This window comes from Neovison vison, chromosome 6 (assembly GCF_020171115.1).
Source record: "Neovison vison isolate M4711 chromosome 6, ASM_NN_V1, whole genome shotgun sequence".
In the NCBI taxonomy this organism is placed as follows: Eukaryota; Metazoa; Chordata; class Mammalia; order Carnivora; family Mustelidae; genus Neogale; species Neogale vison.
This window is the reverse complement of record NC_058096.1, coordinates 179146071-179173919: the sequence shown is the minus strand read 5'-3', so window position 1 is coordinate 179173919 and position 27849 is coordinate 179146071. Positions and strand designations below refer to the sequence as shown.

Genomic DNA, 27849 nt, shown 5'->3' with positions numbered 1-27849 from the left:
GGGCGCCTGGGTGGCTCAGTGGATTAAAGCCTCTGCCTTCGGCTCAGGTAATGATCCCAGGGTGCTGGGATCGAGCCCTACATCGGGCTCTCTGCTCAGCAGAGAGCCTGCTTCCTTCTTTCTCTGCCTGCCTCTCTGCCTTCTTGTGATCTCTGTCTGTCATAAAAAAAAAAAAGATATGGCCTACATTAAAACATCCATGACCAGACTTTGTATGTATGCTTTTTAAAGGCTTGAGCCCCAAATGCTTTCAGTAGGTAAAGGGGGGTACAGTGCCAAGTATTGTTTCAGCTGTTACATTCTGACATTTTATAATTGATTTTACTTTTTGTGTAGCCAGTCCTAGCATCTCTGTCCCTTGTGGGGACAAGTTAGTAATTTAAGTCTCACTAAAACTCAGAGAACCTGTATTTCTAAATAGAAGTATGTAGAGAGAGAGAGGTATTTCAGAGGTCTTATTTTTGTTACTTGTAAAACCAGTTTAAAATAGTGTTAAATGCATTTCTTTTATATATCTGAAAATTTTATTGGCCGGTGTTAGTAAACAAAATAGAACACTGTGAGAATATACCCTTCAGGTGGCAAAAGTAAAAGTAGTGTGCCCTCTCTGTGACTGTGCTGCTGGCATAGTGTAAGGCTGTCTAAACAACTGGTTACAGTCCTGTAAACCCAAGGTTTTTAGTACTACAAAACCCCTATAGCTTGGGGATGTCCTACAGAATGGACAGTGTTCTTGAGATGCTTTTCACTTACTTCTGTACATAAATACACAACATGAGATCTTCAGTTGAGCATTTTAGTTTAGGCAATCATACCCACTGCACATTTGGTAAAAGAAAATATTAATAAATTAAAAAAAGAGATTTAACAGTCTGTTTTTGGCCTCATACATTTCTCCCCATTAGTTGAACTTTCCCCAATTATGTAAAGCAGTGAAGTCGTCCTATTTACACAAATGTGAAAGGATCCAATCAACACTTGAACATAAAAGCGAAGAGGTAGGTGGCTAATCAATCTATCTAAAACTTCATCTTAATGCTTAAATTATCAGCTTGTGAGTATATATTTTACATTATTTAAACAAAGATGTGTAATATTGTTTGCTCTTAAATTTTACTTGAGATTTTCAATTTACATGGAATGGAGGTGCTTACAAAATATAGTTACTTTTTAGCCAGATAGAAGGGAGGTGTGTTCTAATAAATATCTCTGTTCCGTATTAATTTAGGTTCAAATTGGAATTTGGAACAGAATAACCAGGTTGTTCAGAGAAACACTGAGCGAATAAGTTATATTTCTCACTAACAAATGCGTAAGGAAATGAACACTATTTTGGGGCTCAAACTGTATATTTTAACTCTTTAATATTTTCAAAATTTACAAATCAGTATGAGAGAAACTCAAGAAAATTAAAGGACCTTGTATTTGGCACCCTGGCTTTGGGAACTTCCGTCAGAGCACAGGTAAGAACTTGCTGTTGGTTCAATGTATCACGAGCAAGTGGCTAACCTCGTGTCAGAGGAATTACAAAGAGGTTCGTGCAGGAAACCCATCTCCTCCCTTCCAGAGAGGTCTTCATGTCCTAGCAGGCCAGACTAGAATGATACCAAGGTACCTAGGTAGATATTCCTAAAAACCAAGTTTTCTAGACTGTTTTTCATCCTTTCAATAGTATATTTTAATTTAAAACTTCAAATACCTTTTGACTAAGAAACTGTAACCTTCCATATAATGTTGCTTTTTACTTGGGTATGCATCAAATGCAGTAATTTCCAAAGCAGATCTGATTTTACAAGACCAACTTAATAAATATTAACTTTATCTCTACTGCATTTGTTTATAAGCAAAGTATTACTTTGTCGGGGCTTATCTCATCTTCAGTGTCTGGGATAGTGGGCAGCAGAGCAGATCGAGTCAAACCCCAAAATTTTTGAGGTGACATGTCTTTTTTGGTGGCTGTAAATTTCCATCCAATATGGCTTGCACAGATCCTACACTGGGCGATAGTCCAAGCATACCTACAAAATTAAAGAAGGGTATCAGCTAAGGAAACACATCTCTGTACCCCAAGCTTATCATCGTATAAAGCTGTTATCAAGACAGAGCTAAATTCTATATTGTTTCCTGAAACAAACTTGATTGTGCTCTTAAGCTGTGTTTATTTTTTTTCTTTCTTGGCATTGGACAAAAAACTGAATCTTGTTGATATGGGATTAACTTGCAGGTACCTTTCCTTGGTGGTTTTGTATTGCAGTCACGTTACAAAACACCATCCACCTCCAGAAATACATTCTTGTGAGTTAAAATAGGTGGTGGGAGGGAGAGATACATGAATTTCTCATCTAAAAATCTAAGAACTACTTTACTGAAGTATGATTTTGTCAGAAAATTCATCCAGAAACTCAAATTATAACTAGCAAAATAAACCAAATCCTGTAACTGAAACCATTCCCTAGGTATATTCCCACATGTTTATTAACAAGTTAATTCTAGTTTTAATCCTTATAAATAAGACTGGACAATCCAAGTGATATGGTCCTATGTCCAAAATGGCAATTATTATTTTAAATTTATTTTAGAGAGAGAAAGCCTGGGGGACGGTGTTTTAAGCAAACGTGGGGCTTGATCTCAACTATCCTGAGATCATGACCCGAGCAGAAACTAAAAGACGCTTAACCAACTGTGCTACTCAGGTGCCCCCCCCCCAATCTCTGCTTGCTTTTTCAAAAATCAAAGAATGACCCAGAATTCCCTCAGCCTTACTCTTTTCAAGAACCCTAAGTAGTTCCCAGGTGGTGCTGCTGGTCCTAGGCTCCTACTTTGAAGGGCACTGGGCTAAACAGAAAAAAAATTTGAAGAAAACCAGGATTCAATGGCTCTTCCATTGGGAAATACTCTCTGGTTTGAAATACTACAGAATGTGGTCTAGATACAGTTTTACTGGGTTATAAGCCAGCTGGTTTTCAGAATGAGCTAAAAGGAAAAATGAAAATTCTGGATTAAATGCATAGTTAATTTAAGGATAACTGCAGTTGGCAACCTTCTAACTTTATGTTTAGTGAGAGTATGCCAAAGTAGCTGTTACTAGCCATTCATAAAATGAAGAGCATTTAAATAGTATTCATCTCATTGTCTATTTTTGATTATAATTCTAACAACTCTGCTTAGGACTCTGTCCAATTAAGGACCCCCCCTCCTCCCGCAAAAGTAACCACCACATTACCCAGGAAACCAGCTGTGCTCTGTAGAAGGCCGGCCTATGAGGTTCAAGTTGCAAGCCTTATACACGGTCAGTGTCTCATGCACATATCCGTGAGGATTCACATAAGCTGCCATCGGTCCACACAAAGATAAACTACAAGAGATAATCAGCATAGAAGAGAAGTCAAAATGGGAAGGAGAAAGTCTAATTAGAGGTTATATGAGGTAACATCAGACCTTTAGTATGTAAACAGGAGGTTGGGAGTCAGCCCAGTTTCACTCAGTCTACAGGTTTGTAAAACGGAGCTCATCTAAAGGAGTCTCTGAGAGTGAAAGTACAGTGAAAAGGTCCTATTAGGCATCCTTGGGTAACTGATTACTTTGTAGGCAACAGTTTCCTTACTGTCCTGATTTAGAATTATCATTTTGTACTAAAGTAATTCTTACACATTTATGTTACACAGGATCAGTACATGTTCAGAAGGGCCCTATGTGTGCCTAGAAGATCCTACCTGAGGCATTCATCTTAGGTCCTTAATCACTAGGAAGATAAATTATCTAGCAGGAATGGGGAAGAAAAGAATTCTCCCCTTGTTTGACTTTACCATGCCCGTTACTTGTGAATAAGATCTTAAATCACCACTGCTGCTGAGCACCCAGTCAGGAAGGGTTTCTTAAACTCCCTTAGAGCATTTGCTGAATGACTGTTTTTAATAAGGAAGATATATGGATAATGGAAATACAGCCTTGACTGTAACTCTGTTAGAGCAGTTGGGAAAATGTATTCAGAAGTATACTGAACATTTCTCACCTGAATATTTCATTTTTGGTTGTTATTTCTGTTTCTTGACATTGTTTACAGCAAAGAGATGTACACTAAAAAAATTAAGAGAAAATGAGTGGGGAAAATTCACACTTGTTAATTACGTAATTACAAAGCCCATCAAGAAACTGAAGTATTGCTCCCTCTAAATACCGTGCTTTCCTTACAACCATTCAAAAACAGAGTTTTAAAGTAGGACTAAGAAAACCTCTGAGATTTGACACATACTCACTTATAAAACTACTGACTTTGTAGGACAAAAAGTAATAGACACTTATAAGCACAAATGCTTCGTGTAGAAATGAAAGTGTTTGAGGGATGTAAAAAGAGTCTAAGTGTCTGTATGATCCCAAATGAAATATCTAAATTATCCTTTAAATCATGTAAAACTGGGGTGCCTGGGTGGCTCAGTGGGTTAAAGCCTCTGCCTTCGGCTCAGGTCATGATCCCAGGGTCCTGGGATCGAGCCCCTCATCGGGCTCTCTGCTCAGCAGGGAGCCTGCTTCTCCCTCTCTCTGTCTGCCTCTGACTACTTGTGATCTCTGTCTGTCAAATAAATAAATAAAATCTTAAAAAAAAAAATCATGTAAAACTAGCAGGGTGGCTGGGTAGTTCAGTTAAGTGTCTGCCTTTGGCTCAGGTCATGATCTCAGGGTCCTGGGACAGAGTCTCACGTTGGGCTCCCTGCTCAGAGGGGAGTCTCTTTCCCCTTTCCCCCCTCATTTATGCTTGCTGTCTTTCTCTAGGGTACTCTCTCTCAAATAAATAATTAAAATCTTGAAAAAAATGAATCACGTAAAACTAGCGAACAACTAGTTTTCTAATTGCGTGACTACATGACTGGGTCCCATAGATAATCAAGCCTAAAATATGGGTGTCATGAACATGGTAACTTTACTCACTTTATTCATAATATCTAGTTCACAGCGAAGTCGTTGGATGGCACTGCCAATTTTAAGGAGCTGAATCCTTAATACATCATCAATAGGAAGACAAGCAGCTACTCTGTAAGAAAAATCTTAAAGACATGGTGGTTTTTTAAGTTTTAAATATTTGAAGCAAATATGAATCATATAATAATGTCTTTTTTAAATAAACCCTCTCTACAGAGTTCCCAAAGAATGTATTGGACATAATTATAAACAATACTAAAATATACTAGCTATTGAGTATATATTCTTAGGAAGTTCCAAAATTAATTTCTTTTCCCATAATTGGTTTTAGAAATGTCTTTTATTTATTTTGAGCAATATAGGTGGGAAAGTTTATTGCAGTGAGAGTGGCAAGCTCCAAAGAGCTGTGCCCTGGAGTTTGGGTTTCTTTTATTAACACTTTTTTTTTTTTCGATCTTTTAAACATGAAAATCAAACCCATGATATAAGTAGTCAGTCTGCTACAAGACTAGAAAAATGGCTTACAGTAATTGTACCTAATAACGAGAGATTATATGTACGTAAGATAAATAAGTCTTAGAACTAGGGTCCTTTTCAAAGCCATCTTAAAGAACAGGGAGAGTCCTGACACTCAAGTTTTTGAATGTGCCCCATTTATTGCAATTTGGTCTATGGCCATAACACCCTGAACATGCCTGATCTTGTCTGCAATTTGAACTTAACTGGTAAACTGCTTAAGATTAGACTGCTCACAAAATTGAAGAACTCTGTTACAATTAATTACTCATTTTTTTTAAATGTTCAAAACAAATATCTATGCTTTTCAGAATGAATAAAAATATTAAACAGAAAAATGATTTACTAAAACATCAAAGGCCATAGGAAGGAAGTAGACTTTGCATACCTATTGGATTTGAAGGAAGAGAATCATCTTTTAGATTTTCATCCCATTCACGCAGCTGTTTCTTGATTCTATCCATTAAAGTTTCCTTGTTTAAAATAAAAGCAGCCATAATAAGGTTCACAGACTTTTTAGAACTTAATGCCAGATTTTCAACTCATAAAATAAAACGAATGTATTAGTAGCAACCTAAGTCCTCACTGTACTAAAATCTGAATCCCTGTTCAAAAGTGTCTGTTTTCTTACGCTCTGATGACCAAAGCCCCAGTTCATGGGCCCAGCACTAAATTGGCTTTCCAGGCCCCTCTCCTCCACTGTCCTTTCCCAGTGGCATAGGCTCCTGACTTGCTGTCCTTTGGGTGTTCTTTGATCAACTGTGTGGAACTGGCCTCTCTTCTCCCCCTTTCTAGGATGGCTTTTCTGACTGTTCGTAGGGACAGTGGCTCCTATAAACTTCATGAGCACTTGCTACCTACATACCTTACTTGGCACCTCTTTGGTAAACAACAGTGCGTACTATCTTTTCACAAATGTATGCGAACAGTACTTGTTTATCTGTAATGGCCCAAAGCTGCTGCAGGACCGAGTGAACTGTAGTTTCCTTTAGTGTTGTGCTTGCGGTAAGTGTTCAACTTTCAGTGCTTCATCTTCTGAAGCAAGATTCCACATCTGTGCATGAGATGATTCACTAAGGGAAATGACTAACATTTGTTGAATGTCCTACTATGTGCCAAGTACAGTAACTATCATTATTCCCATTTTTAAAATCCAATTATTTAGGTAAGTAATTTGCCCCAACCACAGAGGAAACGATAAAAGAGCTTCAAACAGAGTCTTTTGTGTCTAAAACCCAGATTCTTTGAACAATTCCAGTTTAAGTTTTGAAAGGCATGGTGATGCCTAAGTATTACAATTTGAGAAGCAAAACACTTGAGGATGTAGAGGACGGACTAACTGGGGATCAGGAGATAAGTTTATATTTTCGTATAGGAAAAAAACCAAAATAATATTACAGGATTCTTTAATTTTCTAAATCTACCTATGCTCACCACATTTCAAATCCTTAGTAGACCCCAAAATGTCTCATCCTGTCCTAAATTTATAAGCCACTAGAAACTAGGAAAATGAAAAATCCTATAAAGACAAAGTGAATTCAGTAGTATCTGATTTCTTCGTGCTCTACCTAAATGTAAAAGATGGGATTAGTTCTGAAAATGAGATAGCACTGAGTATGAAAGACTATGACCCTTAACTAGGACAAGGTTTACCCCAGAAAAAAGTACAAGGTAATACTTACAGCATCATATAAGGAATATAGCCAGCGAGGCCATGAAGTCAAATTTGCACAATGAAACTTTCTCTGAAAACAGAAAAAAAAAAAAAGTCACTTAAGAAACTCTGTAAAGATTCTTATAGTGGAAAGAAAAATACCTGAAAATTAATTTTGACCCTGGAAAAAAATTTTTACTTTCAAAAATATGGAACATTTTATAGATAACCCTGTATCTGATGGTTTTCTATTAAATTTGACAATCATGTTTTCTAAGATTTTATTTATTTATTTGACAGAGAGATCACAAGTAGGCAGAGAGGCAGGCAGAGAGAGAGGGGGAAGCAGGCTCCCTGCTGAGCAGAGAGCCCGATGTGGGGCTCAATCCCAGGACTCGGATCATGACCTGAGCCGAAGGCAGCGGCTTAACCCACTGAGCCACCCAGGCGCCCTAGAATCGTCATTCTTCCTGGCAAAGTTCATGAAATTTCAGTGCCAAGCAAACTTAGTAAAATTAAGATGAACTTGAAGAGTGACTAAACATACTTCAGTTGACCACATTACCTGCTTTTATACTATTATTTGTTGGTTCAGTATGTGCAGTGAAACTACCATCCAAATGGTCTTTGTGTAAAACTTTTTAAATGGCTTTCAACTGAATTACCAAGAGGCAAGCATAAGAAATGAGGCAATTCAAAGAAAACAATGATCATACACTTGAGACTCAGCATGATTAAGTCTCCATTTAACAGAAATCAGGAAAGGGGAAAAGCACTGGGTGTGTCTTCCAGTTGTTGCATTTTGGAATCCAAATAAGAGTGGGCCTAAATCCATAGAAAAATGTGAATTATACTTAAATTTCAGTAGAATTTCTACATTTGATGAGAAGGCTCAATAATCATTAAGATGTCCGTCCTCAAAGTTTATATTCAGTATAATACCAACATGATTGGAATTAAGAAGCATAAGTTAAAGTTCATTTGGAAAAATAAATGTATGACCTACCAAGAAAGTCTGGAAAACAAGGTGTTTTATAGGACACAAAAATATGATTGGGAGAATACACTGCAGTAGTGCTGTTAACAGCAACAAACGGGAGACAACATACTGCACCTGATCAAGCAAGGCCTATCAAACCTGAGGAGAATAAAGAATGATTACATCTTTCTCAATAAAGAAAATAAAATCTACAGAGGTACAGATATTCATACTTTTGTAGACTGTTAACTAACACTGGGTATGACACATGAAAAGTGGGTGGGAAAGGAGGAAGGTGGCTCAACACAGCCTGTCCCATAGTAGAACAAGCAAAGCAAGCTCTTAAGACTTAACAAAATGAAAGGGAGAGCCTATGCTTGTACTCGTAAGACCAAATGGATGTGAAATGAGGAAGGTACATGATACATGTAGGAAAGACTTGGGACTTAGCTGATAGTTATGAACTACCCTTTGTGCTGCAGAGCTCATATCCTACTCTCTTATGCAATCCTGTGCTTGAAGAAGTCCAGAATCTAAGATGAGACAATAATGTTCCCCTTCTGTGACAGTCAGAAATGGGAACCTCAATTGTCAGGGGCCAGGATGCTAGGAGGAGGTCAAGAGTTTTCTCTACAGATGTTCAGTTTGGAGCTGCCTCTCAAGGGGACATGATAATTATTTTAAAATATCTTAGGGAAATACTTACATGGATGAGGATAGACTTGTTTTTCAAGGCTCATGAATCAAAGGATTCTTTAATGAGATGAATTTTTGGTTTAATATAATGCTTCTTGTATTTGAAGCTACCAAAAGATAGGTCTGGGATGGCCTCCAAGTACATGTTTGAAAAGTAATTTAAGCCAGAGGAGCGAGAACATAAGACACTTAAGTTACTCTCCAATCAGTTCTTTATGTTTAAGCCAAAAAAAGTTAAAAGACTAAGGATTTTGGTCACAGTACAAATAAATACTACAGAATAAAAACACAAAATAAAAACACTAAAGCAGCCTATCAGGCAACCCTGACTATTCAGTAATAACAGAGGCGTCTATGTCCGTATGTGTCTTACAAAAGTTCTCTAGTTTGGTAGCATTATCATCCACGTTCCAAAGATAGGGAAGCAGAGGCAGAGAAGGATGGTAAAACTTTCCCAAGGTCACAGCTCATAAATGGGGGCTGCTAGACTGTGCATCCAGGGAGTATGACTAACCATTATTCAAATAATCAAAAAACACTTTGAGAGCCCAGTATGTGTCAGGCATTTGGGGTAAACCAGGGATTACAACAGAGACTAAAATTCTTGCCCTGTGGAGCATATACTTAGTGCAGAGCAGCTTACTTTCTGGTGGTATACTCAGAATTACAATATGACAAAAATCCAACAAAGCTTCAGTGTGGCTGGCTGACACACACTGCACACTCCGTTCAGTTATTTACCTACACTTAGAATGATGGGAGAATGATCATTTTTGTAATACAAAAGCATATAATTTTATTTGGCACTCATATCAAGATAGGAGCCAAACCAATTTATTCATCTATAAACATTCCTTCTCATGAGAACGTAAGGCGACCAGAGAGCATGGCCAGCTAGTCTACTGAGAGCAGAGCAGCGGGTCAGGATGGTAACCACATGCCCTTACTTCCTATGCGAGCTTGGTGAATGTGACCAGCCTGCAACACAGGTGTCTCAGTTCTGTACCTTTTTACAGTGAGAAGGCCATTAAAGTTCTTTATCAGGATTATCGTGACAGACTCTAAAGTTCTAAGATCAATTAAATACATTTATCCTTCATATTTGTGATGTGTTTTATACAGTCAACTTTACAACAGTATTATGGAGACTAACAATAAAGCAGAAGAAAATGAAGAATCATGAATTTGGTCTACATGACATCCGGTCATAGCAGTGAAGGAAATTATGACCTTTTCAGAAAATGCTAACAGGACAATAGGGAGCCATCAGGGGGGAAAAAAAAAACCCAGAACTGAAGAGAAGTATACCAAAAAAGACCAGCTAGCTTATATACAGCAAATAATGCCCAAATTTAGGCCATTTCAATATCTCCAATTTCAAGTCCAATTTAGACTTCCGACACAATAAGCAGAGGCTCCTGTCTTGTATCTGGGTAATAGCGATGGTAAGTTCTAGCAATTTATCGGCATTCTTCACATATATCAACACCATGACTTACTTCTTAAAAGGGCTATACCTCAAAAAAGTTTTAATACCAGCCCAAAAGTTAGGTGCTTAAAAATGACCACTGACTGATTCTCTAGAGAAGATATAGTCACTCTGGGAACAGGATTTACTACTGAAAGAAGGCAGAAAGCCCCTTAAAATGAAATATCTGTTACCTGAAGGAAATTCATCACATTCTTCCATTTTTAAACTTCATAACTATAGCTCCACCTTTGTCTTCCAATAATGTGGAATATTTAAAAAATGTGAAACTCTTCTTAAATGGTTGAAGTACAATGAAATTGGAAGAGGAATGTAAAAGGCTAAACATGAATAGTAAATCATCATCACTGATATACACAGTGACCAAAGGTGGTCATTTATTGTATTAAATCCCATCACGATCAGCAATGTAAATAATGAAAATAATCTATCCAAGTAATTCAAAAGCTACTAGTTTTTTTTCCTTCCTTCATTTACCAAATCCCTACTTGAATGGAAAAAGGGGAAGGGAAGGATATGCTCTTTCCTGCTCTGAGAGTTCTAAACTCCTCAAGGCAGATACACAACTACAAGGATAAAATGGACGCCTGGGAAATCATAAATCTGTCCACGGAAGTCCTTGACCACGCAGAGCCCAAGATTTCAAGACTTTTTTCTTCTTTACTATAAAAATAGGCAATGGATGTTACTGTTTCACTGCCCCTATTATTATTCTGGGACAAGACAAAAACAAATTCTTAAGTTCCTATGAAAAGGCAAAGCAACAGCCAGCAACACCTTGAAAAAAGAGAAGACTAGCAAGGGGGTTACCAGTTATATTTATATTTACAAAAATTAGAGACTGTCAATGGCTGTAACAGTATTATGGAGACTAACAACAAAGCAGAAGAAAATGAAGAATCATGAATTTGGTCTACATGACATCCGGTCATAGCAGTGAAGGAAATTATGACCTTTTCAGAAAATGCTAACAGGACAATAGGGAGCCATCAGGTTAAAACAACAACAACAACAAAAAAAACCCAGAACTGAATTCACAGCCGGATAAACCATAGATGGTAAAAGCTTAAAAGTTTTGATTTCATTAAGAGCAATGAAATCAACAATCAAAAGTAAAAAATGACATTTTTAGTATTTTTTTTATAAGAGTCCTCTGGGGAAGTAATTACTAGATATAATTCAGAATACAGAGGCATTAACAAAGGTAAATTCAACTACGTAAGGACAAAAAGAAAAAAAAACCTTTCTAAAATATGCCAAAGACAAGTCACAAACCAGGGAAAATGTTTGAAACCCATTAGGTACAGACCAAGGGTAAGTTTCCTGACATATGATGAACTAAAAATCTACAAAGCACAAATACAATGAACAGATGCTTCCTAGTAAAGAAAATACAAATTGCCATTCAACACAAAATGTTACACCTCATTCATATCCAAAGAAATTCATATTAAATCTCCAAGAAGATTCTGTATTTTACTTATCAGATCATCAAAAATTAAGTTGAATACTACACTGTCTGTGAAGCTGATACCAGGGTACACTTAGGGAAAACCTCTTTAGTAAGGCAGGCTGAAAATATCTGTCCAAATTACAAATGCAGCTTCCCCGTCCTCCAATAATCCCATGTCTCAAAATTTATCATACATATTTACATGTACGAAGGGTCAGTGTACACGGTCATCTTTGGGGACTGGTTAGACACAGGCTAGTGCAGCCACACCAGAGAACACTGCAGCTCTGGCAGTAACAAGGAAGCTGTGTTCCAAAAGCCAATACAGAAAATCTATAAGAAAGAACAGGTCTGGGACAGTGTATCTTTCACATAAGAAAACAGAACAAAATGAGAAAATCTGTGTCTTCACAGAGAAAGTATGGCAGACTTAGAAACCAATGTGTGAGCCTGCACTGGAGGGCTTTGCCCTTGGGAATCAGTCAGTGTTCAGTTCTTCCCTGTTCCATATGAGCATGGCTTATAAATTCAGCAAGACTGGAAAGATGAGCATCAAACACTTTCTTAATTTGTTTCCACATTTCAGTTTTTTACATTTCACAGTCAACTCTTTTCTGATGAACGCAGTACGGCTGTAATAAAGGAATGAAGAGATAGTCTGGGTAAGGAGGGAGTGTACTTAAAAACATGTACGTCATGCTCCCGAGTAGGTTAAAGAAATGCTTCCTCACCGAGTACCCCACTACAAAAACCCAGGGAGGGGTGAAAGGCACTGAGGAAATAAGTAAACATTAGTTTCAAAGATCAAATCACAGAACAAGGAACATTTCCAGATGGAAATGAACTCTGGAAGAGTGTTCCCTGATTATCCTGGCTGAACTCCTTAGGGATGAGGGACATCTTCTCTGATGCTGCCCTGCTGAGTGGACGATGACACAGGAATACTTGCGGAAGCTTAATTCTTTGTCATTTGGGATGTGCAGTTCTCAGTGGCAAATGTGGAGAAGTGTGTGCAGTTTCAAGGTTCACTGAATATACATCAGGAAGGCCACACTCTGAGACCCTCGAAATATCATTTCTGCTAAAAAGGTAGGGCAATTTGGTAAGCTTGGGTTGGCTTAGAATCACATGAGCATCTTCCAATTCTGACTACCTACTTCTCAGACATGGAAGACAAACGGATGCACTGTTTAAGATGCTGGTGGGTAGTATGGGGCAGATGTGAATAAACTCTATGAAGAGAGGAGTGAATTGAGCCTTAGATCCATCTAAAGACAAGCGGTATTATGCAATCTAGTCCTGTGGTACGTTAGCACCTGCCTAACTGTGGTAAGCCAAACCAGAGACAGGACCAGCACATGTGGACGCCAAGGACACCTACCATCCCCTTTCCCTTCACTTTGTGAGTGGCTCAGGGCGGAGAACAGTTTTTTAGGCCATCTGTAGTCCAAAACAGATAAAGCAATTTTTCTTGCCTAGTGATCTAGACCCAAATTTCAGAACCTAACAAACTTTACTCAAATTCTAAGCAAGGGAACACATTTAACAATCTGCAATACACACAGGATGAAGGAACTGTATTTCCTAAACCTAAAACTTTTTAAGCCTCTCTTCTTCCTTAGCACCTTCTGTTTAGTCCTTGGCAACTCTGAACATGAAAGTAACCCAGTGCTAATGTTTGAGGGTCTAGAAGAAGAATTATTATTATTGAAATAAGACAAGAGGGGGAAAACGGACCTGATTCCAAACAAACATGCTTCCTTGGTCTTTTCACGTCTGGCTTTCTTTGCCTGTGGTAAGCCAGTGGCAGCCCTGCTGCCAAGGCCTAATTCGGAATTTACTGTCAACAAGCTAAGGTGCTTTAGCCACAGGACAGGAAGTCAATCAGTAATTCATACAAAAATTAGAATAAAAAAGCAGTCTTATTTGTTTAACTCCTCATGTTCAGGGTTAAGATGGCAAGATCCCACAGACAAGGACACACAGCCAGCACGGAGCACTTAAGCCAGGAATGAATGACCGTCACACCCTACCGGTTACCACTTTACAAAGAAAAATTAGAATTTTTTTTCATGATTAATTTTTAACAACCAATCTTCGTGCAGAAGAATGATACAAATCAAAACACTTGATATCTCGTAAAAAACAAGTTCATGGTTGAAACATGCAACTATCTAAATATGATAAATAGGCAGCATCTTGATGCAGTTTCCTTGCCACATAACATCACCAGCACCCGGTGCTGAACACACTATTAGGCATTAAACAACTTAATAAATTCCAGAGCTACTTCCTTGGAGCCCATGTACTTTAGAGCTGACTCTGACATACTTATTTCAAGTGATATTTAAAATGACCACGGTGACAAAATCTTCCACTGTTCTACCATTAAACTAAAACAGGGGTAAAGTATGTCTCTATCAGGTTTGAAAAAAGAAGGGCTGCCTAACTATACAAAAGTTGCCTGCAAACTGAAGGCAGTATTTCTTAAATCTTCAAAAATATTAATGTTAAGGTGGCATGGGAATCCTTAAGCAATCTAAACATTTATTAGGTTCTTTCTAGAAACACTTGTTAAAACACACAAAACCATGTCTCTAATTGTCCAACTGAGAAACAGAATAACAAGATCAAGAAGCCTACAGACACCTGGTTATGAGCCTGCTGCCTGCCAAGAAGCCATTCTCACAAGGCCCTCTCTGAAAACTAGACGAACTCGACCTCAAGAACATTAAAAGTGGTGGTACATGGACTAGTGCAGAATACTCCTTTTTCAGTTGTCTATACTGATATTAAATCAGGATCCTATGGTAATTTTTTTTTTTTTTGAGGGAATGTATTTATTTTTTATTTTTTTTATAGCTAATATTATATAAGTTTTTTTTCCCAATTTATTTATTTTCAGAAAAACAATATTCATTATTTTTTCACCACACCCAGTGCTCCATGGGATCCTATGGTAATTTACTCACAATTAAAACCTGCATGAATTGACAAAGAATAGGGGTGATTAGTGCACAATTTTTCAGGTTAAAATAGAAATTATATCCATATTTTAAAAAGATAAACCTCAAAGAACCTGTACTTCCTAAATTTAAAAATGGTCAGTCATTTCCTTTAGGCAGGAATTGTATACTCAAAACTGATACATCTCAAAAATGAGTAAAACAGGCTTCATCAATTATTTTCTAGCATGATCTAGCCAAAAGGATATGTGTAAGAACTAATGCCGAAACAACCAATGCTTTAACAGAGCACATACTCTCAAGCCAACTTTTGTGGTGTCAACCACAATGTATAAACAGATAACTAAAAAGCTTTTCTTTCAGAAGTCCAGAAAAATTCAAACACATTACTATGTGCTACTTGAAACTCTTCTTTAAGATAATGTGTTTGTAATTCAAGAGCCAAACATCTGATCTGATGGTAAGAGATTTAGTAAGAGATTTCTCCAGAACTAAAAATCACAAACTATTAATTAATATACAACTGATAGGCATAGCAGCAGGAACACCTTAGAGAATTGTGACATTCTACTATTTTTGCAAACTGCTTTTACATAAATGGCTGCCCATGAAATTTTCAGAAGCTCCAGCTTTGATCAAATGCAGCTAGAGTATTATCACAGAAGGTGTCTGGGGAATGAATCATGAGAGTTGTTTGTGTTCCTTTCTTAAATACAGGAAAAAAGCAACCTGTCTTCATTTTTTGAAGATGCATAAAAAGTCAGTTTCTCACCTTCTGGTATTTCTGCCACCATTTACATGAATACTGGTCTTCCCATGAGACAGGTTTTGAAGGAAATATCTGGCATTTATTGAGGGATTCTAACTGAACTGCAGACATGGTTGAAGGCAACACACATTCAGGAAGAATTTGCACTTTAGCTTGCTGGATTCTAAAATAAAGAGAACCAAGCATGGTGTTCATTTTTAAAATAAACTAACTCAAACTATTAAGTTTCTAAACATTATGGGTAATTTTAAATACTAAGATTTTTCAGTTTTCTTTTTTAAACATATCCATAGGATACTGATGTTAAGATGCAAGAATTTTCAGAAATACTTCATTCCAGAAATTATACCAGTGTTAAAATCAAAATAACCTAAAGCATAGATTTTCAATCTCACTGTGAAATGTAAAGGGAGATTTGTATATTTAAGATAAATATAGAGTCTACTGATGAAATGAAATTTAAAAAATCAAATTACAACCATCTACTACTGCTTGATACTTCTAAATTAGTTTCTTAGACATTCTTAAATACCCTACACCCCCTCCCAGATCCCCATCTGCTGCCTGGCTTTTACACCTGTCCCTTCTCGTAAGTCTAATCTAACTGGAAGAATAGGTAGAGAAAGGAATAGAAAATCAAGAACCCACTTATATGGATAGTTAAAATAAGACTACAGAATTACATGTACCCTGTACTGATATGTGCATTCTTTTTTCTCCTCCTCAAACATTTAGCCTGAAAATGCAAAGAATCAAAATATGCATATTATTTTTTCTTACCTAAAAATTACTTAAACTCCCATGAGAGTGAAGTCACCATTTCCAGACTACTTGAGAATATCATACCCACAAACATCTCATCATGAACAAATGCCAACAGGAATACTGTACCTATGGGCTATTTTCTTTTGAAGCATTTCTCCTAGAGTACGGCTCTTGAAATGCAGAATATATTAGTACATTCGAATGCTGGAACAAATCACTATCAGACTGACAAAGTTCAATGTATTACAGCTTCTGCTTCATTATTAATTATGTTTAGAAATTCTCAAGTGGTTTTTCATATTAATCACTGCCTTGACCCACAAAAAGTTAGGAGTGAAATTTTGATACTTCTACTATTTATTAAATGAAAATGGCTAACTTGGTTAGACTCGTTCCACTAACTTTATTTCCCTCCTGCAAGCTCAAATTTATGTATGCATGACTTCCGAAAATCTTTAAAAAAAAAACCCAAACATGTTCAAACTACATTCAAATTGTTCTCATATTATTAGAGGTCATTAAAAACAAAAAAAAATCTCTTTCTTCAGCTGTCACATGAACACAAATCATCTTATTTTTAAAAACAAAAGTGTGTGCCATTCTACAGAAATGTTTAGAAATCTGAGTCTTCCTGAAGGTCATCAGCAACTAAATCATGCATGATGTTTAACTCAACTATCATGTAAGATTTTATTGTATTATGATAAAAATATCAATGTTACTGAAAGATCGGCTTTCTGATCCTTTTACTGATTAGTCTGCAGTACCAGCTGTCCCAACTGCCTTGCAGGACTGAGCAACATTCTCCGCTGCTTTTGCTAGACATGCCCAGGGTCTGCTGCACACACGTGCTAGTTCTCCCACCTGGTGGGTTCTGTTTTAAATAAACCTACTTTTCTTTCTTTCCAATCTGTTTATAGCAGTTGCTTTGTGATTATAGTTACATAATTTATGTAAGTAATATAAAAAAACCAATGAAATATGACTTAAATAAAATGGCTTTAATGAATAAAGCTGAGCAATAAAAACTGCTTTCAAATTAGGTTCAGACAGTTCTAGTAATTCAGATAATTGCTGATTATTGGTTTTGGATATGACAGGTAAGAGAACTTGTCCTGTAATTCCCAACAGGGTATTAATCTCCTTCTCTCCACATGCTAAGGAATCCTCAGGAATTTTTGAAGGATTCTATGGTGATTCAATGACACACTTCTACTTTTTCATTAACTTTTCAAAACAAACAAACAAAACCTCCATGTGTTCAGAAAATGCCGAAGAAATAAAGACTCCTAACTCAGAAGAGGCCAGAAGGCAGTGCTATACAGTTTTTAAATGAAGGGTCATTTACATAAAAGAGATGTGACTATTATCTAGCACTACTTGACTGGAGAAAAGGAAACTGGCTTGAGTTTCAAGGTGCTATGGAGGGAGTTCAAGTAGAGTAAGGAGTGTAAGTTTGGAAGTCAGGGGACCTAGAATCAACCAACTGTTGCTTACTAGCTGCATGAATTTGGGCAAATCACTTCCTCTCTCTAGTACTTAGCTGTCTTATTTGGAAAAAGAGGAAAATGCCCTATATTATCTCCATCTCACCATTTCTACTAAAGGGAGTCACAAGCCAGAGGGGCAAAACAGAGAAATCCCACTCTAGGGAAGCCTTTTATAGTAAGAAAGACTCACCTCTGTGAGAGGTCTTAGCAGTGGGTCTATGGAATAATAAAGAGAATGTTCCCAAGCCAAATCTTGTCTAACCCTATCAGTTTCATGTTTATCTTCATTAGAGTCAAACATAGTCTTTGACCTGTTTTCAGAGTTAATGGTCTACTGCCATCTTGTGTTGAGAAGTTTTTTCACAATCAAAAGTGAAGAAAGCCTCACAAACATACTTTTCTCCCAAGTCATTTTTCTTTTATGGTTCCTACAATATAGTACCCACAAATAATAAAAATTTTCTAAGTAAGAGTATAAGAAGTACTTTAAATATGGAACTGTTAGTAAAATCTGCAGTAACAAAACAGCTTGCTAATTATCACAATGCAGAGCCCCCAGGAGCACACCGTTTCATTCATTCACCTAGCATTTACGGTTCTAAGTGTAGAACAAACAGGCAGCTCATCTATTGATGGAGACTGATATACAATCCTATAATGATAGTACAATGTATTAACACCACAAGAGTCTGCACTGGGAATGTTCTGGGGGTACCACTGAGGGCTCTGGCATCTCATCCCTCATTTTTCTATGCTTTCTCTAGCCCCAAAGGGTTGCTTTATTGTCCATTATACTTCCATAATTCAGTGATATTTGTCAATGTCCACCATGTGAACAAGACAACACTTCTGAAGTTCCACGTGTTCAGAGGATATTATCTGTTCAACACAGAGGTCAGGTAACATTTTCAGCTTTGCTGTAAAGAGACCAATTCACTAGAACTGGGTGAACCCCAAGAATCTGTATCCTTATAACATATCACAGGTGATTCTTATGTGCCAGAGTTGAGAACCACTCCCTCAAGGGGTAACATCAATTATCTGGACAAATGCTTATTTTGTTTTGCTTTGTTTTTAAAAGGATAAAGAAAGGTGAACTGGATTTTTTTTTCTTTCTTTTTTTTTGATAAGGTTAGTGATACTTTAAAAGCTTGAACCATGAGAACCATACCACAATAGCTGTTAAAACAACATACTCAGAGAATTTCCAAACTTTATAAGGTACAGAGACAACAAGCATTTACTGACCACTTATTATATGTTAATACATTCGTGGGTGATGTAAAATTCACACCAGAGATGGGTGCTAACTGCAAATGGCTTCTACAGCTCAGATAGGACAGCTGGCAGGTGCAACTGGTGTGGTTTTCAAATATCACAGGCATACTGTAAACACCACAGCTGCCCCAGTGCACACACAGAGAGAGCTCAGAAGCTTGTGGCCTCTCCACTCTGAAGAGAGGTCTTCAATCCAAAAGAGGCCCTATCCCCAAAGACAATGCACTTTGGGTTTATATGACTATTCTCAAACCTGGAGGGTCATGAGAATCACCTGGAAATCATGAAAAAAAAGACGCTAGAGCCTCACCCAAGGTTAAACCACTCTTTAGGGAAGGGAGATGAGAACAAAACCCAAGCTTGTATAATTTTAAAACTTCCTAAGTGGTTCTGATGCATAGCCAAGATGGAAACCACCAGGCTATACCTTCAAAGGAAATAGAACAACTAATTCAAAGTACAAAATGTTAAGGATCAGTACAATAGAAAAAAAAATATAAGAAAACCACCTGATTTAATGATGTACACACAGCTTTAAGATCCATGTTATTTCTTACCCATCTGACTGTGTTCTTAGCTCAAGGACTTTGAACCTTTGTCTTCCAATTGCTTTCACTTTCACTATCTCAATTCCGAAATCCTGTTCTTCTCGATAGGCATATATCTCTGCTGTTGTTCCAAACTGTGCTTCCCTCTCCTGTATATTACTTCCAAGATAAATTTTAAAAGGAAATAATTTTGAACATTTAATTTTTAAATATGCAAAGTTGGCAAAAAAATTTAAATGTGCAAAGTGGCAAAAGCAATACACATGATAAAAAAGTTACAGCATTTAGCCCTTACTGCAAAGCTATTGTCATTTTATTTTGAAATCACATGAGGAATGCAGACACAGAAGGCTTCAGTATTACAATGAGAGCAAAAAACAACAACAACAAAAAAGGAATTACAATTAGAGCTCTTTAGGAAAGTAATAGGTCTCTCTAGTCATTGAAAATGATCTAAGACAGGGGTTTAAACTCTCATTTTCCAAACGAGACATTCTTTTACTTCAGCAGACCATCATTGCTGCTGCTTAATATTAGCAGCATTGTAGTTGGGTGGGAAATCCCCGCATTCATTTCCTGCCTCTACCACTGATTTCCTTCGGTTGCCACAGAATACCTGAAATACCAGTTTGCCACTGGTCTATAGACAACTTATGAATTCCGAGAGACAAAGAAAAGGACAAGTTACTCCTTTGTACATTAAAATGTCAAAGCCCTCTTTCTCTTTAAATAATGACAGTGCTTGAAAATAAGATTCCAGAAATTTTCATTAGACAGAAGTGATTAAATTTCAAATATCAGAAAGCTTGTGTGTTACAGTAAATGTCTGATCTAAATGGTAATAAGAACAGTAAAAATAGTCCAACTTGCATTTTCAATCTTTTCATCAAAATTTCTTACCTCACATCCTTATCTAGTCTCCTGTGCATGCAAAATAATAGTCAGGTTTGGCTTTAACACTGACCTCTGCTGTGGCTCTACATGAGAGAGAATGTGTTAAGCAAATTCATTCTAATATTTTACCTGTATGCAAGAACTGCAAAGGTTCTGTCTTTCTGAATTAAATTCCGCACCATACTGACTTCCTGAGGACGAAAAAGCTGAAGAGGTAAGGTCTGCCCAGGGATCAGGATCATCATCACCTGTGGCAGAACTGGAATAATCTGACAGCTGTCGTCATCGTGCAAGGTCCTGCCATGAAATTCTTCCATATCAGCGCCCAGATACTATTTAAGAAAACACAGATACACTGTCATTTTTGACATGTAATAAAAGTACAAGCTCAACAGACTAAAGAGCAAATCAGATTAAAAGAAATATAAACAGACACAAGTATTTACTTAAATAACAAAGTCAGTGCATCAGCCTCCTACACGAAAATCTAATTCTGATTCTTACGAGTGGAAGTTCTATTATCTTTCGAGGAATGTCTCACAAATTCAAGAGCATTTTTTAGTTCAAAATATTTTTCTTTGACTAAGATAAAAAACCTCTCTATGTCCAAATATCACACATGACAACTATAAAATGTTAGAATGTTAACTAACACCCTAGTACCAAGTAGTGCAGAGAGTAAGGAGTACTTTAGTAGCTCCATTACTAGCAGAAACATACGGAGGAAGCCAATTCTTCAAAGAATTGTCCAGGACATAGTATCAAACCGCTTGAAAATTAGCACGTTTAGAGTTAAGCATGTTTACTTACTGGCAAATGCCCATATCCTCATCCACAATTCCTACTGTGAAGTAATATCCAATAAGGCTAACCTCAGCCACTTGTTGTAAGGAACCTCCATCTACTGTCCTATGTATGCATCTACTGTATAAGATTTGTTACAGTACATACTGTGTGTGATGTTGGCAGACTGGTGTCAAAATTTATGACGTTTGGTTTTTTGGCTTCTTTGCTATCCTGGTCTTCGACTTCCATTTCAATTTCATCTTCTTCCTCACTCTCTGCTATAAAAGTAAAAGAGTATGAGAAACAAAAAATGGATGCAAGAAAATGTCAAAGCAATATTCCCCTTCAAATACATAATTCCTTCATGAGGATTCTGAGCCCACGAGAGGGCTTCTTCTAAACACCACTCGCATGTGGTGATCTCCACATCTTGTGAAGAGGCAGCCAGAGCCTGGGGTCTATGCCGGGCTCTGTCACTAACGACTTTTTTTTTTTTTTTCTTGGAATAGTTCAAGATTTACATAGAGATTGCAAAGACAGTACAGAGATTTCCTTTTCCTGTAGTCCTCCCCTCCACTTACCCTATAAGCTAACATCTTCTGTTAGTATGGTACACTTGTCTAAGCAATCAGTGTGGGTACATTGCTACTAACTAATCACCACATTTTATTCGGATCCCATCCAGGTTGGCACATGACATTTACCTGTCATGTCTCCTTAGCCTCTTTGGGGCTGATTTTCAAACTTTCCTTATTGTTAATGGCCTTCACATTTGTGAGGAGCACTAGTTAGGCATTTTGTAGCGTGTCCCTCAATTAGAATTTGATATATTTCTCATGCTTACACTGAGGTTAAATACCTTGGGGAGAACACCACAAGGGGTTAAGGGCTGTATTCCTCACATCGTATCAAGGGTGCATAATATCAATATGACTTATCACTGCTGATGTTGACAATAATCACCCGCCTGAGGTATTCTTTGTCAGGTTTCTCTACTGTAAAGTTACTCTTTTCCTCCTTTCCACATTGTACTCTCTGGAAGCCAATTACACAGCACAACTCACACTTAAGAGGTGAGGGACTATGTTCCCTTCTCCTTGAAAAGGAAGTATCTACATAAATATTTAAATTCTTCAGTGTATGAGATTTGTTTCTTCCCTCTTGCCAGTAGTAACTAACTTAGACTCCTTACTTAGACAACTCATTTCACCTGATTATACCTTAGTTTCCACATGTGAAAAATGACAGCCAGGAACAAGAGAATCTCTAAGCTTCTTTCAAACTCTTAATTTTAAGAGTTTTTACGGAAGACGGGAACGAAGGAGGGAGGGAAGGAGAGAAGGAAGGAAGGAAAGCCCTTTAATTAAAACAGAAAAGTTAACATTACTACCCAGCAAAAATATTCTCATAGCAGGGACATCACTTCCTTGGCTGTCACTGTACTATTAAAAAATGAAATGCGGTAATCATTTTCATTTCAATTTTGTTTTGGAATTTTAAATTAAAAATAAAGCTCACATGGAACTTAAAACATATTTTAAAGTAGTACCTTAGAAAACTCTCCCCACACATAATTTTTAAATTATGAAAACTAAGCCGGTCTACTTTAATACCTTGATGTTATTAGTAATAGAAAGTTAGAAAAATAGGTGCTATTCTACTAAATGGGAGTCTGTCCTGTTAACGCCAGCTGTGGGTAAAATTCCTGCCCTAGATCAGCAGTTCTCAACCAGGGGCGATTTTGCCTCTCAAGGGATATTTGGAAATGTCTGGAAATATATTTGAATGTCACAACTAGGAGAGCCCTACTGGCATCTAGTGGGCGGAGGCCAGAGATGCTGCTAAACATCTTGTAAGGATTGCATCGGGCAGGACAGTTCCTCACAACAAAGAATTTTCCAGCCCCCCAAATCTAACGTGTTGAGGTTAACAAATCCTGGCCTAGAAAAACTGAATCTCATTTTTTACCTCATATTTCCTATACTTTTACATGCCCCAAATACACTTCTAAACAGGTAAAATGTCATTACAAAACTGTCATTTTCTTTTGTGTATGTCACTATTTAAATCAAGTTACTTCCAGCTAGGTTCCTGACAAGGAAAAAAAATGTTTTTCAATGTAGTAATTGCCTTGGACTTTCTATTAATTCTCAGGAATTCCTAGATACAGGGATTGGTCAAAAAGAGTAACACAATTATTTCAACTTATATTTAAATGGTTGGCCAGCTGTCTAACACTTCACACATATTTTTGCTAAAAAAAGAGAATTTTCACCAAAAGTAAAAAAAAAAAAAAGAATCTCTATCAATTTCCTTATATACAGTCGCCTTTCTCATAAATATGGCCAAAACCCACTTCCCTGTACTCGGTTGTTTATTTATTAATGTTTCCTTTGGCCAAGATGGATTCTATGCATCTTTTTTTTTAAAAGATTTTATTTATTTTATTTGACAGAGAGAGAGATCACAAGTAGGCAGAGAGGCAGACAGACACAGAGAGGGAAGCAGGCTCCCCGCTGAGCAGAGAGCCCGATGCGGGGCTCGATCCTAGGACACTGAGATCATGACCTGAGCCAAAGGCAGCGGCTTAATCCACTGAGCCACCCAGGCGCCCCTGGATTCTATGCATCTTAAATATTAAACTATTTCCTTAGCATTTACAGAGTGTTGCTCCTCAAAACAACTCATACTACATGGACTTATGGGTGATCCATTGTTTCTTTACAAATAAAACTCATATGATTTAGAAAAGCTTTATTATATCTACAACCTCTCTGGGCCTTCTCACCCCTGATTCTTTTTTTCTTTTTTTAAAAATTTATTTATTAATTTGAGAGAGAGAATGTGCGCATGGGAGCATGGAGGGGTAAGAGGGAGAGAATCTTCAAGCAGACTCCCCTCTGAGTGTGCAGCTGATGTGGGGGCTAGATCCCGGGACCCTGAGATCATGACCCAAGCAGAAATCAAGAGTCAGTTGCTTAACCAACTGAGCCACTCAGACACCCCCTCACTCCTGATTCTTTTCAACAAAACACACACTGTGTTCGGAACTACCAGGGTGAAGCCTGATGACTCATCCATGCGGGAGCACCGCATGAATGCCGACAGAACATCAGTAACCTCCCTGAAACAGTGGATCTGGCAGATTCAGAGTGGGGCTAATGTCTCTGAAATAAACAGCTCAGCTCTTCAGTCAAAGGCTGACACACTTACCTTCATGTCAATTCAGTTAGGTTGGCTTCAGGAACAACCACTGACTCTGACTCTGGTTTATTTTTACATAAAAGGTCCCTTCTATATGGTGGGCATGCATTCAGTCTTCTCCTTCAATTCACACAACTCCCAGGGGACAAATTAATCCTCCGAGAAAAGCCTTCCTTGGGCAACTCCCTGTAACCCACAACTGTTTCTTGGCAACCCACAGAAAAAAGCCTCAACCCACTGGCAAGAGACTCAAGCTCCCCCAACAAATTAGACTCAACCTACCACAGCCTAGGCATTCTCTTCCACAACCCCATCCTAAATGTATGCTTTTGGATGTCTCCAGATCCATTTCACAGTGCTTTACCTCAATCCCTCTTAAGGACAATAACAGCATTAATTTATCAGGTCCTAAATCAACTACCTTTTGCCTCATAGAGATTATAAACTTCCTCAAGTACCAGACTGTGTATCATACCTATTTTCAACTCCACAACATCTCGTGAAGGAACTCACCTAACAGACCCAGTTTGTCTGGTAACCTCTTAAAAAGCATCACTTCTATAGCCTTCCATGACAAATTTGTACAATGAATTCATACACTTTTTTTCCCCCCGCCCAGGATTCTAATATAAAGCCAAGGTCTAAATTTTTGTGAAATACAATGGAAAAAAGAAAACTGAATATAAGATCACACTCCTAAGTCTCTATCGAGCATATTCTACTACCTGCTTGAGCTACAAACCTTGAGAAAAACATACCAATACTGCCTTGGCAGTGAAGTGGTTAAGCGACAGAGGCTATGCTGACTGAAGGACTAGAACTGCAGTTCCGGCTCTGCAACTGTGTCACCTTGGGCAAGTCACTGAACTAATCCACTAATCCATTTCTCACCTACCAAATCGGGATCAGAAAAGTTATGCGGGGAGGATTAAACAGAGAGACGTATGCAAAGCGCTTACTGTAGGACCCCTGAAATGTTAAGTGCTTAATACTTGTTAGCTGTCACTCTTAGTAAACGGAAGAAGTCCAGAAAAGTAACGGCTGTTAACCTGCCCGGATCCCCCATATCCCCTCCCTCTTTTCCCCTCAGTTTTAAACCGCTTCCTTGGAGCCAAGTTCTGGACACACAATGGACAGAGAGGGGAGGGTCTCTGTTCTTGGGAGCAGACCCCTCCCCAATTCAAAACCCCTCGCCCACAGCTTGGGGCGACCCGGCGTGAGAGAGATGCGCTCGGACCCGGTCTCTGGCCAGAGGCCTGACGTGCTTTCGCCTTTCCGGGGCGCCCCGGCAGGCCTCGGTGCCGCCCCCCGCCCGTCTCCCTAGCCCTGCCGCGTCGCTCAAGGCTCGAGCCTCGCCCCGTCCCGCCGCCGGGTACCAGCCCCGGGAGGTTACCAGGGAGGAGCGGCAGGTGGTTTCCCATGTTGTGCGCAGCGTCCTGCGGGTCTCTCTCGCCGGCCATGTCTGTTTACCCGCAGAGGAGGCTGGGACAGGGCGGCGCCCGAGCAGCCTGGGGAGAGTCCGCACCGCGCCGCCGCAGCCGCGCACCGGGGCCACAGCGCCCTCTGGCGGCCCCCGGGGCCCACAGCGCGGCGGGAAACCTTGCGGCCCGCCCAAAGGCGGACGCGCCGCGGGGTCAGAAAGCTGTCCCTGCCACTCGTGACTTCCTGCCCACTGCGGTCTTTGCGGAGCCTTTGCTAGGTTCCCGCCCCTGGCGTGACATTTCACCTGTGGGGAAACTGAGGCTTGGGTCCTTGTCTCCACCTTGCGCTTAAGGAAGGGGGGCGTGGAGCAAACAGAAACTAGCTTATAGGGCATTAACTCTGATTCCCCAAATACAAAGTAGACCTATGAAGACTGGGAAAATACATCAGTTATTCCCAGGGCAGCCAGCTTATAGCTGATACTCTTTTCAACAAATTTCAGTAGTTTCCATATGTGTTCCAAATTGATATGTATTAATCAGAAGCAAACGCTCGAAATGATTACACAGAATAGAAAAAGGCTTATGATTGGTAAGTAAGACTGTCTGAATATAAAATGGCTGAGTCATTATGACTTCATTTAAGTAAAAATAAGTTATATGGCGAAAGAAGTAAGGTATGCAACAATGAACATAATTCTGTTACAGTAGTGGGGCTGTGACTGGTAAGATTTTGGTTTTGGAGAACGGACAAAAATTTTTGCAGTGTCGTTACCACCATTTCTGCCGCCGCAGAGGAGAGCTGAGAAATCTTGAAATTAAATAATATATCTCAACATGGTGAGAAGGGGAGGGGTTGCAAGGAACCAGCAGCATTGCTCTGGAGAAAACAATAATACATCTGAGATTTAAATAGAAGTTCAGAAAACGTGCCTCACTGAAAAGTTTAAAGCTAAAACCTCCTAATGAGTGAAATTCAGGAATCCACTTGGTGTCATTCCGCCTTCTGTCCCGAAATCACTTTGTGGCCTTGTTAGAGTCATTTATGGCCTCAGACCTCTGTTTACCCATTTGCAGAATGAGAATAGACCCAGTACTGCCCCGGATTTGTTCTGGTTAAAAATGTCTGCAATATTTTTGACAGTATCACCTTTTACATTTGGGTTAATGACAATTACATAGAATACATCATTGTGATATTTAGTGGTAAGATGATCACTCTAGTCAATTGAAGGGTGAGTATATGCCAGAATGACAGAAAAGAAAGTGCAGGATAGAATGTGGAGGGAATGAGGGACGCCTGGGTGGCTCAGTTGGTTAAACAGCTGCCTTTGACTCAGGTCATGATCCTAGCGTCCTGGGATAGAGTCCCATATGGGGCTCCTTGCTCAGCAGGAAGCCTGCTTCTGCCTCTGCCTCTCTCTCTGACAAAAGAATGTGGAGGGAATGGGTGTCAGAGAGGGTGAACCAGGGGAGAGGATGAAAGCAAGTGTACAGATACACATGTTTGATGCTGTAGCATTATCAACCTCACTGTGATTTATAGAATTTCAACAAACTGCATTTACCTGTACAAGACGTTTCTTTACACATCAAGCATCTGGCTTTGACGTGAAGAAGACGTAACCTGCCCAAGGGCTTCCCCAGAGGTGACACCAAAATTGTGATCTGCACCCTGGGTCAGCCAAAACCCCTGTGGACAAGAAAGGACAGCTCGAAGTCTGGTGGGGTCAGTAGATGTGGCTGGAAAAGCATTTGCTCATTCTTTCTTCTTTTGGGCCCTGCTGCAGGGTCAAAAATGCTACCATCTCCAGACTTTTACTCCCCATTCTCGTCTTTTACTCCCAACCATTCCCATTCACCATCTGCTCCCTCCTTCATTTCATCTCTCCAGAATCTACACAGTCATCCAAAGCTACATCTTTCAATAAGGATGATAACAAATGATTACTGAACAAAAACATTCATGTAAGCAGGTTTCTTGGATTAAGCCTTGATTATTAAAACCAAAAAGGAAAACAGGA

At 38.6% G+C, this 27849-nt stretch overlaps 1 protein-coding gene across 3 annotated transcripts; it reads right to left on the bottom strand.

Annotated features, from left to right (window-relative positions):
* Positions 1-782: 782 nt before the first annotated feature.
* On the bottom strand, positions 783-27420 carry CRBN (cereblon). 3 transcript variants are annotated; one of them, XM_044253126.1, is made up of 11 exons: positions 27394-27420; positions 21366-21475; positions 20544-20746; positions 19530-19679; positions 15443-15602; positions 7116-7178; positions 5822-5906; positions 4927-5042; positions 4013-4077; positions 3224-3355; positions 783-2018 (listed from the first exon to the last, which is right to left on the bottom strand). In XM_044253126.1, exons 1-11 carry the CDS (start codon positions 27416-27418, stop codon positions 1838-1840), a joined length of 1290 nt encoding a protein of 429 aa, XP_044109061.1. In that variant the 5' UTR covers positions 27419-27420; the 3' UTR covers positions 783-1837. The 3 variants fall into 3 exon arrangements, with proteins under 3 accessions (XP_044109061.1, XP_044109059.1, XP_044109060.1); XM_044253124.1 differs by lacking the exon at positions 27394-27420 and adding an exon at positions 25798-25897 and having other exon boundaries at positions 21366-21478; XM_044253125.1 differs by lacking the exon at positions 27394-27420 and adding an exon at positions 25798-25886.
* Positions 27421-27849: the final 429 nt, after the last annotated feature.

Excerpts from the sequence above, each read along its gene's own strand:
- CRBN (XM_044253124.1), bottom strand. The coding sequence starts at position 25,864 with ATGGCCGGCGAGAGAGACCCGCAGGACGCTGCGCACAACATGGGAAAC. Across the intron at positions 20,747-21,365 it reads GTCTGCCAACATCACACACA|TATCTGGGCGCTGATATGGA; the intron begins GTATGTACTGTA and ends TTTCTTAAATAG. Across the intron at positions 2,019-3,223 it reads GAGCACAGCTGGTTTCCTGG|GTATGCTTGGACTATCGCCC; the intron begins GTAATGTGGTGG and ends TTAATTTTGTAG.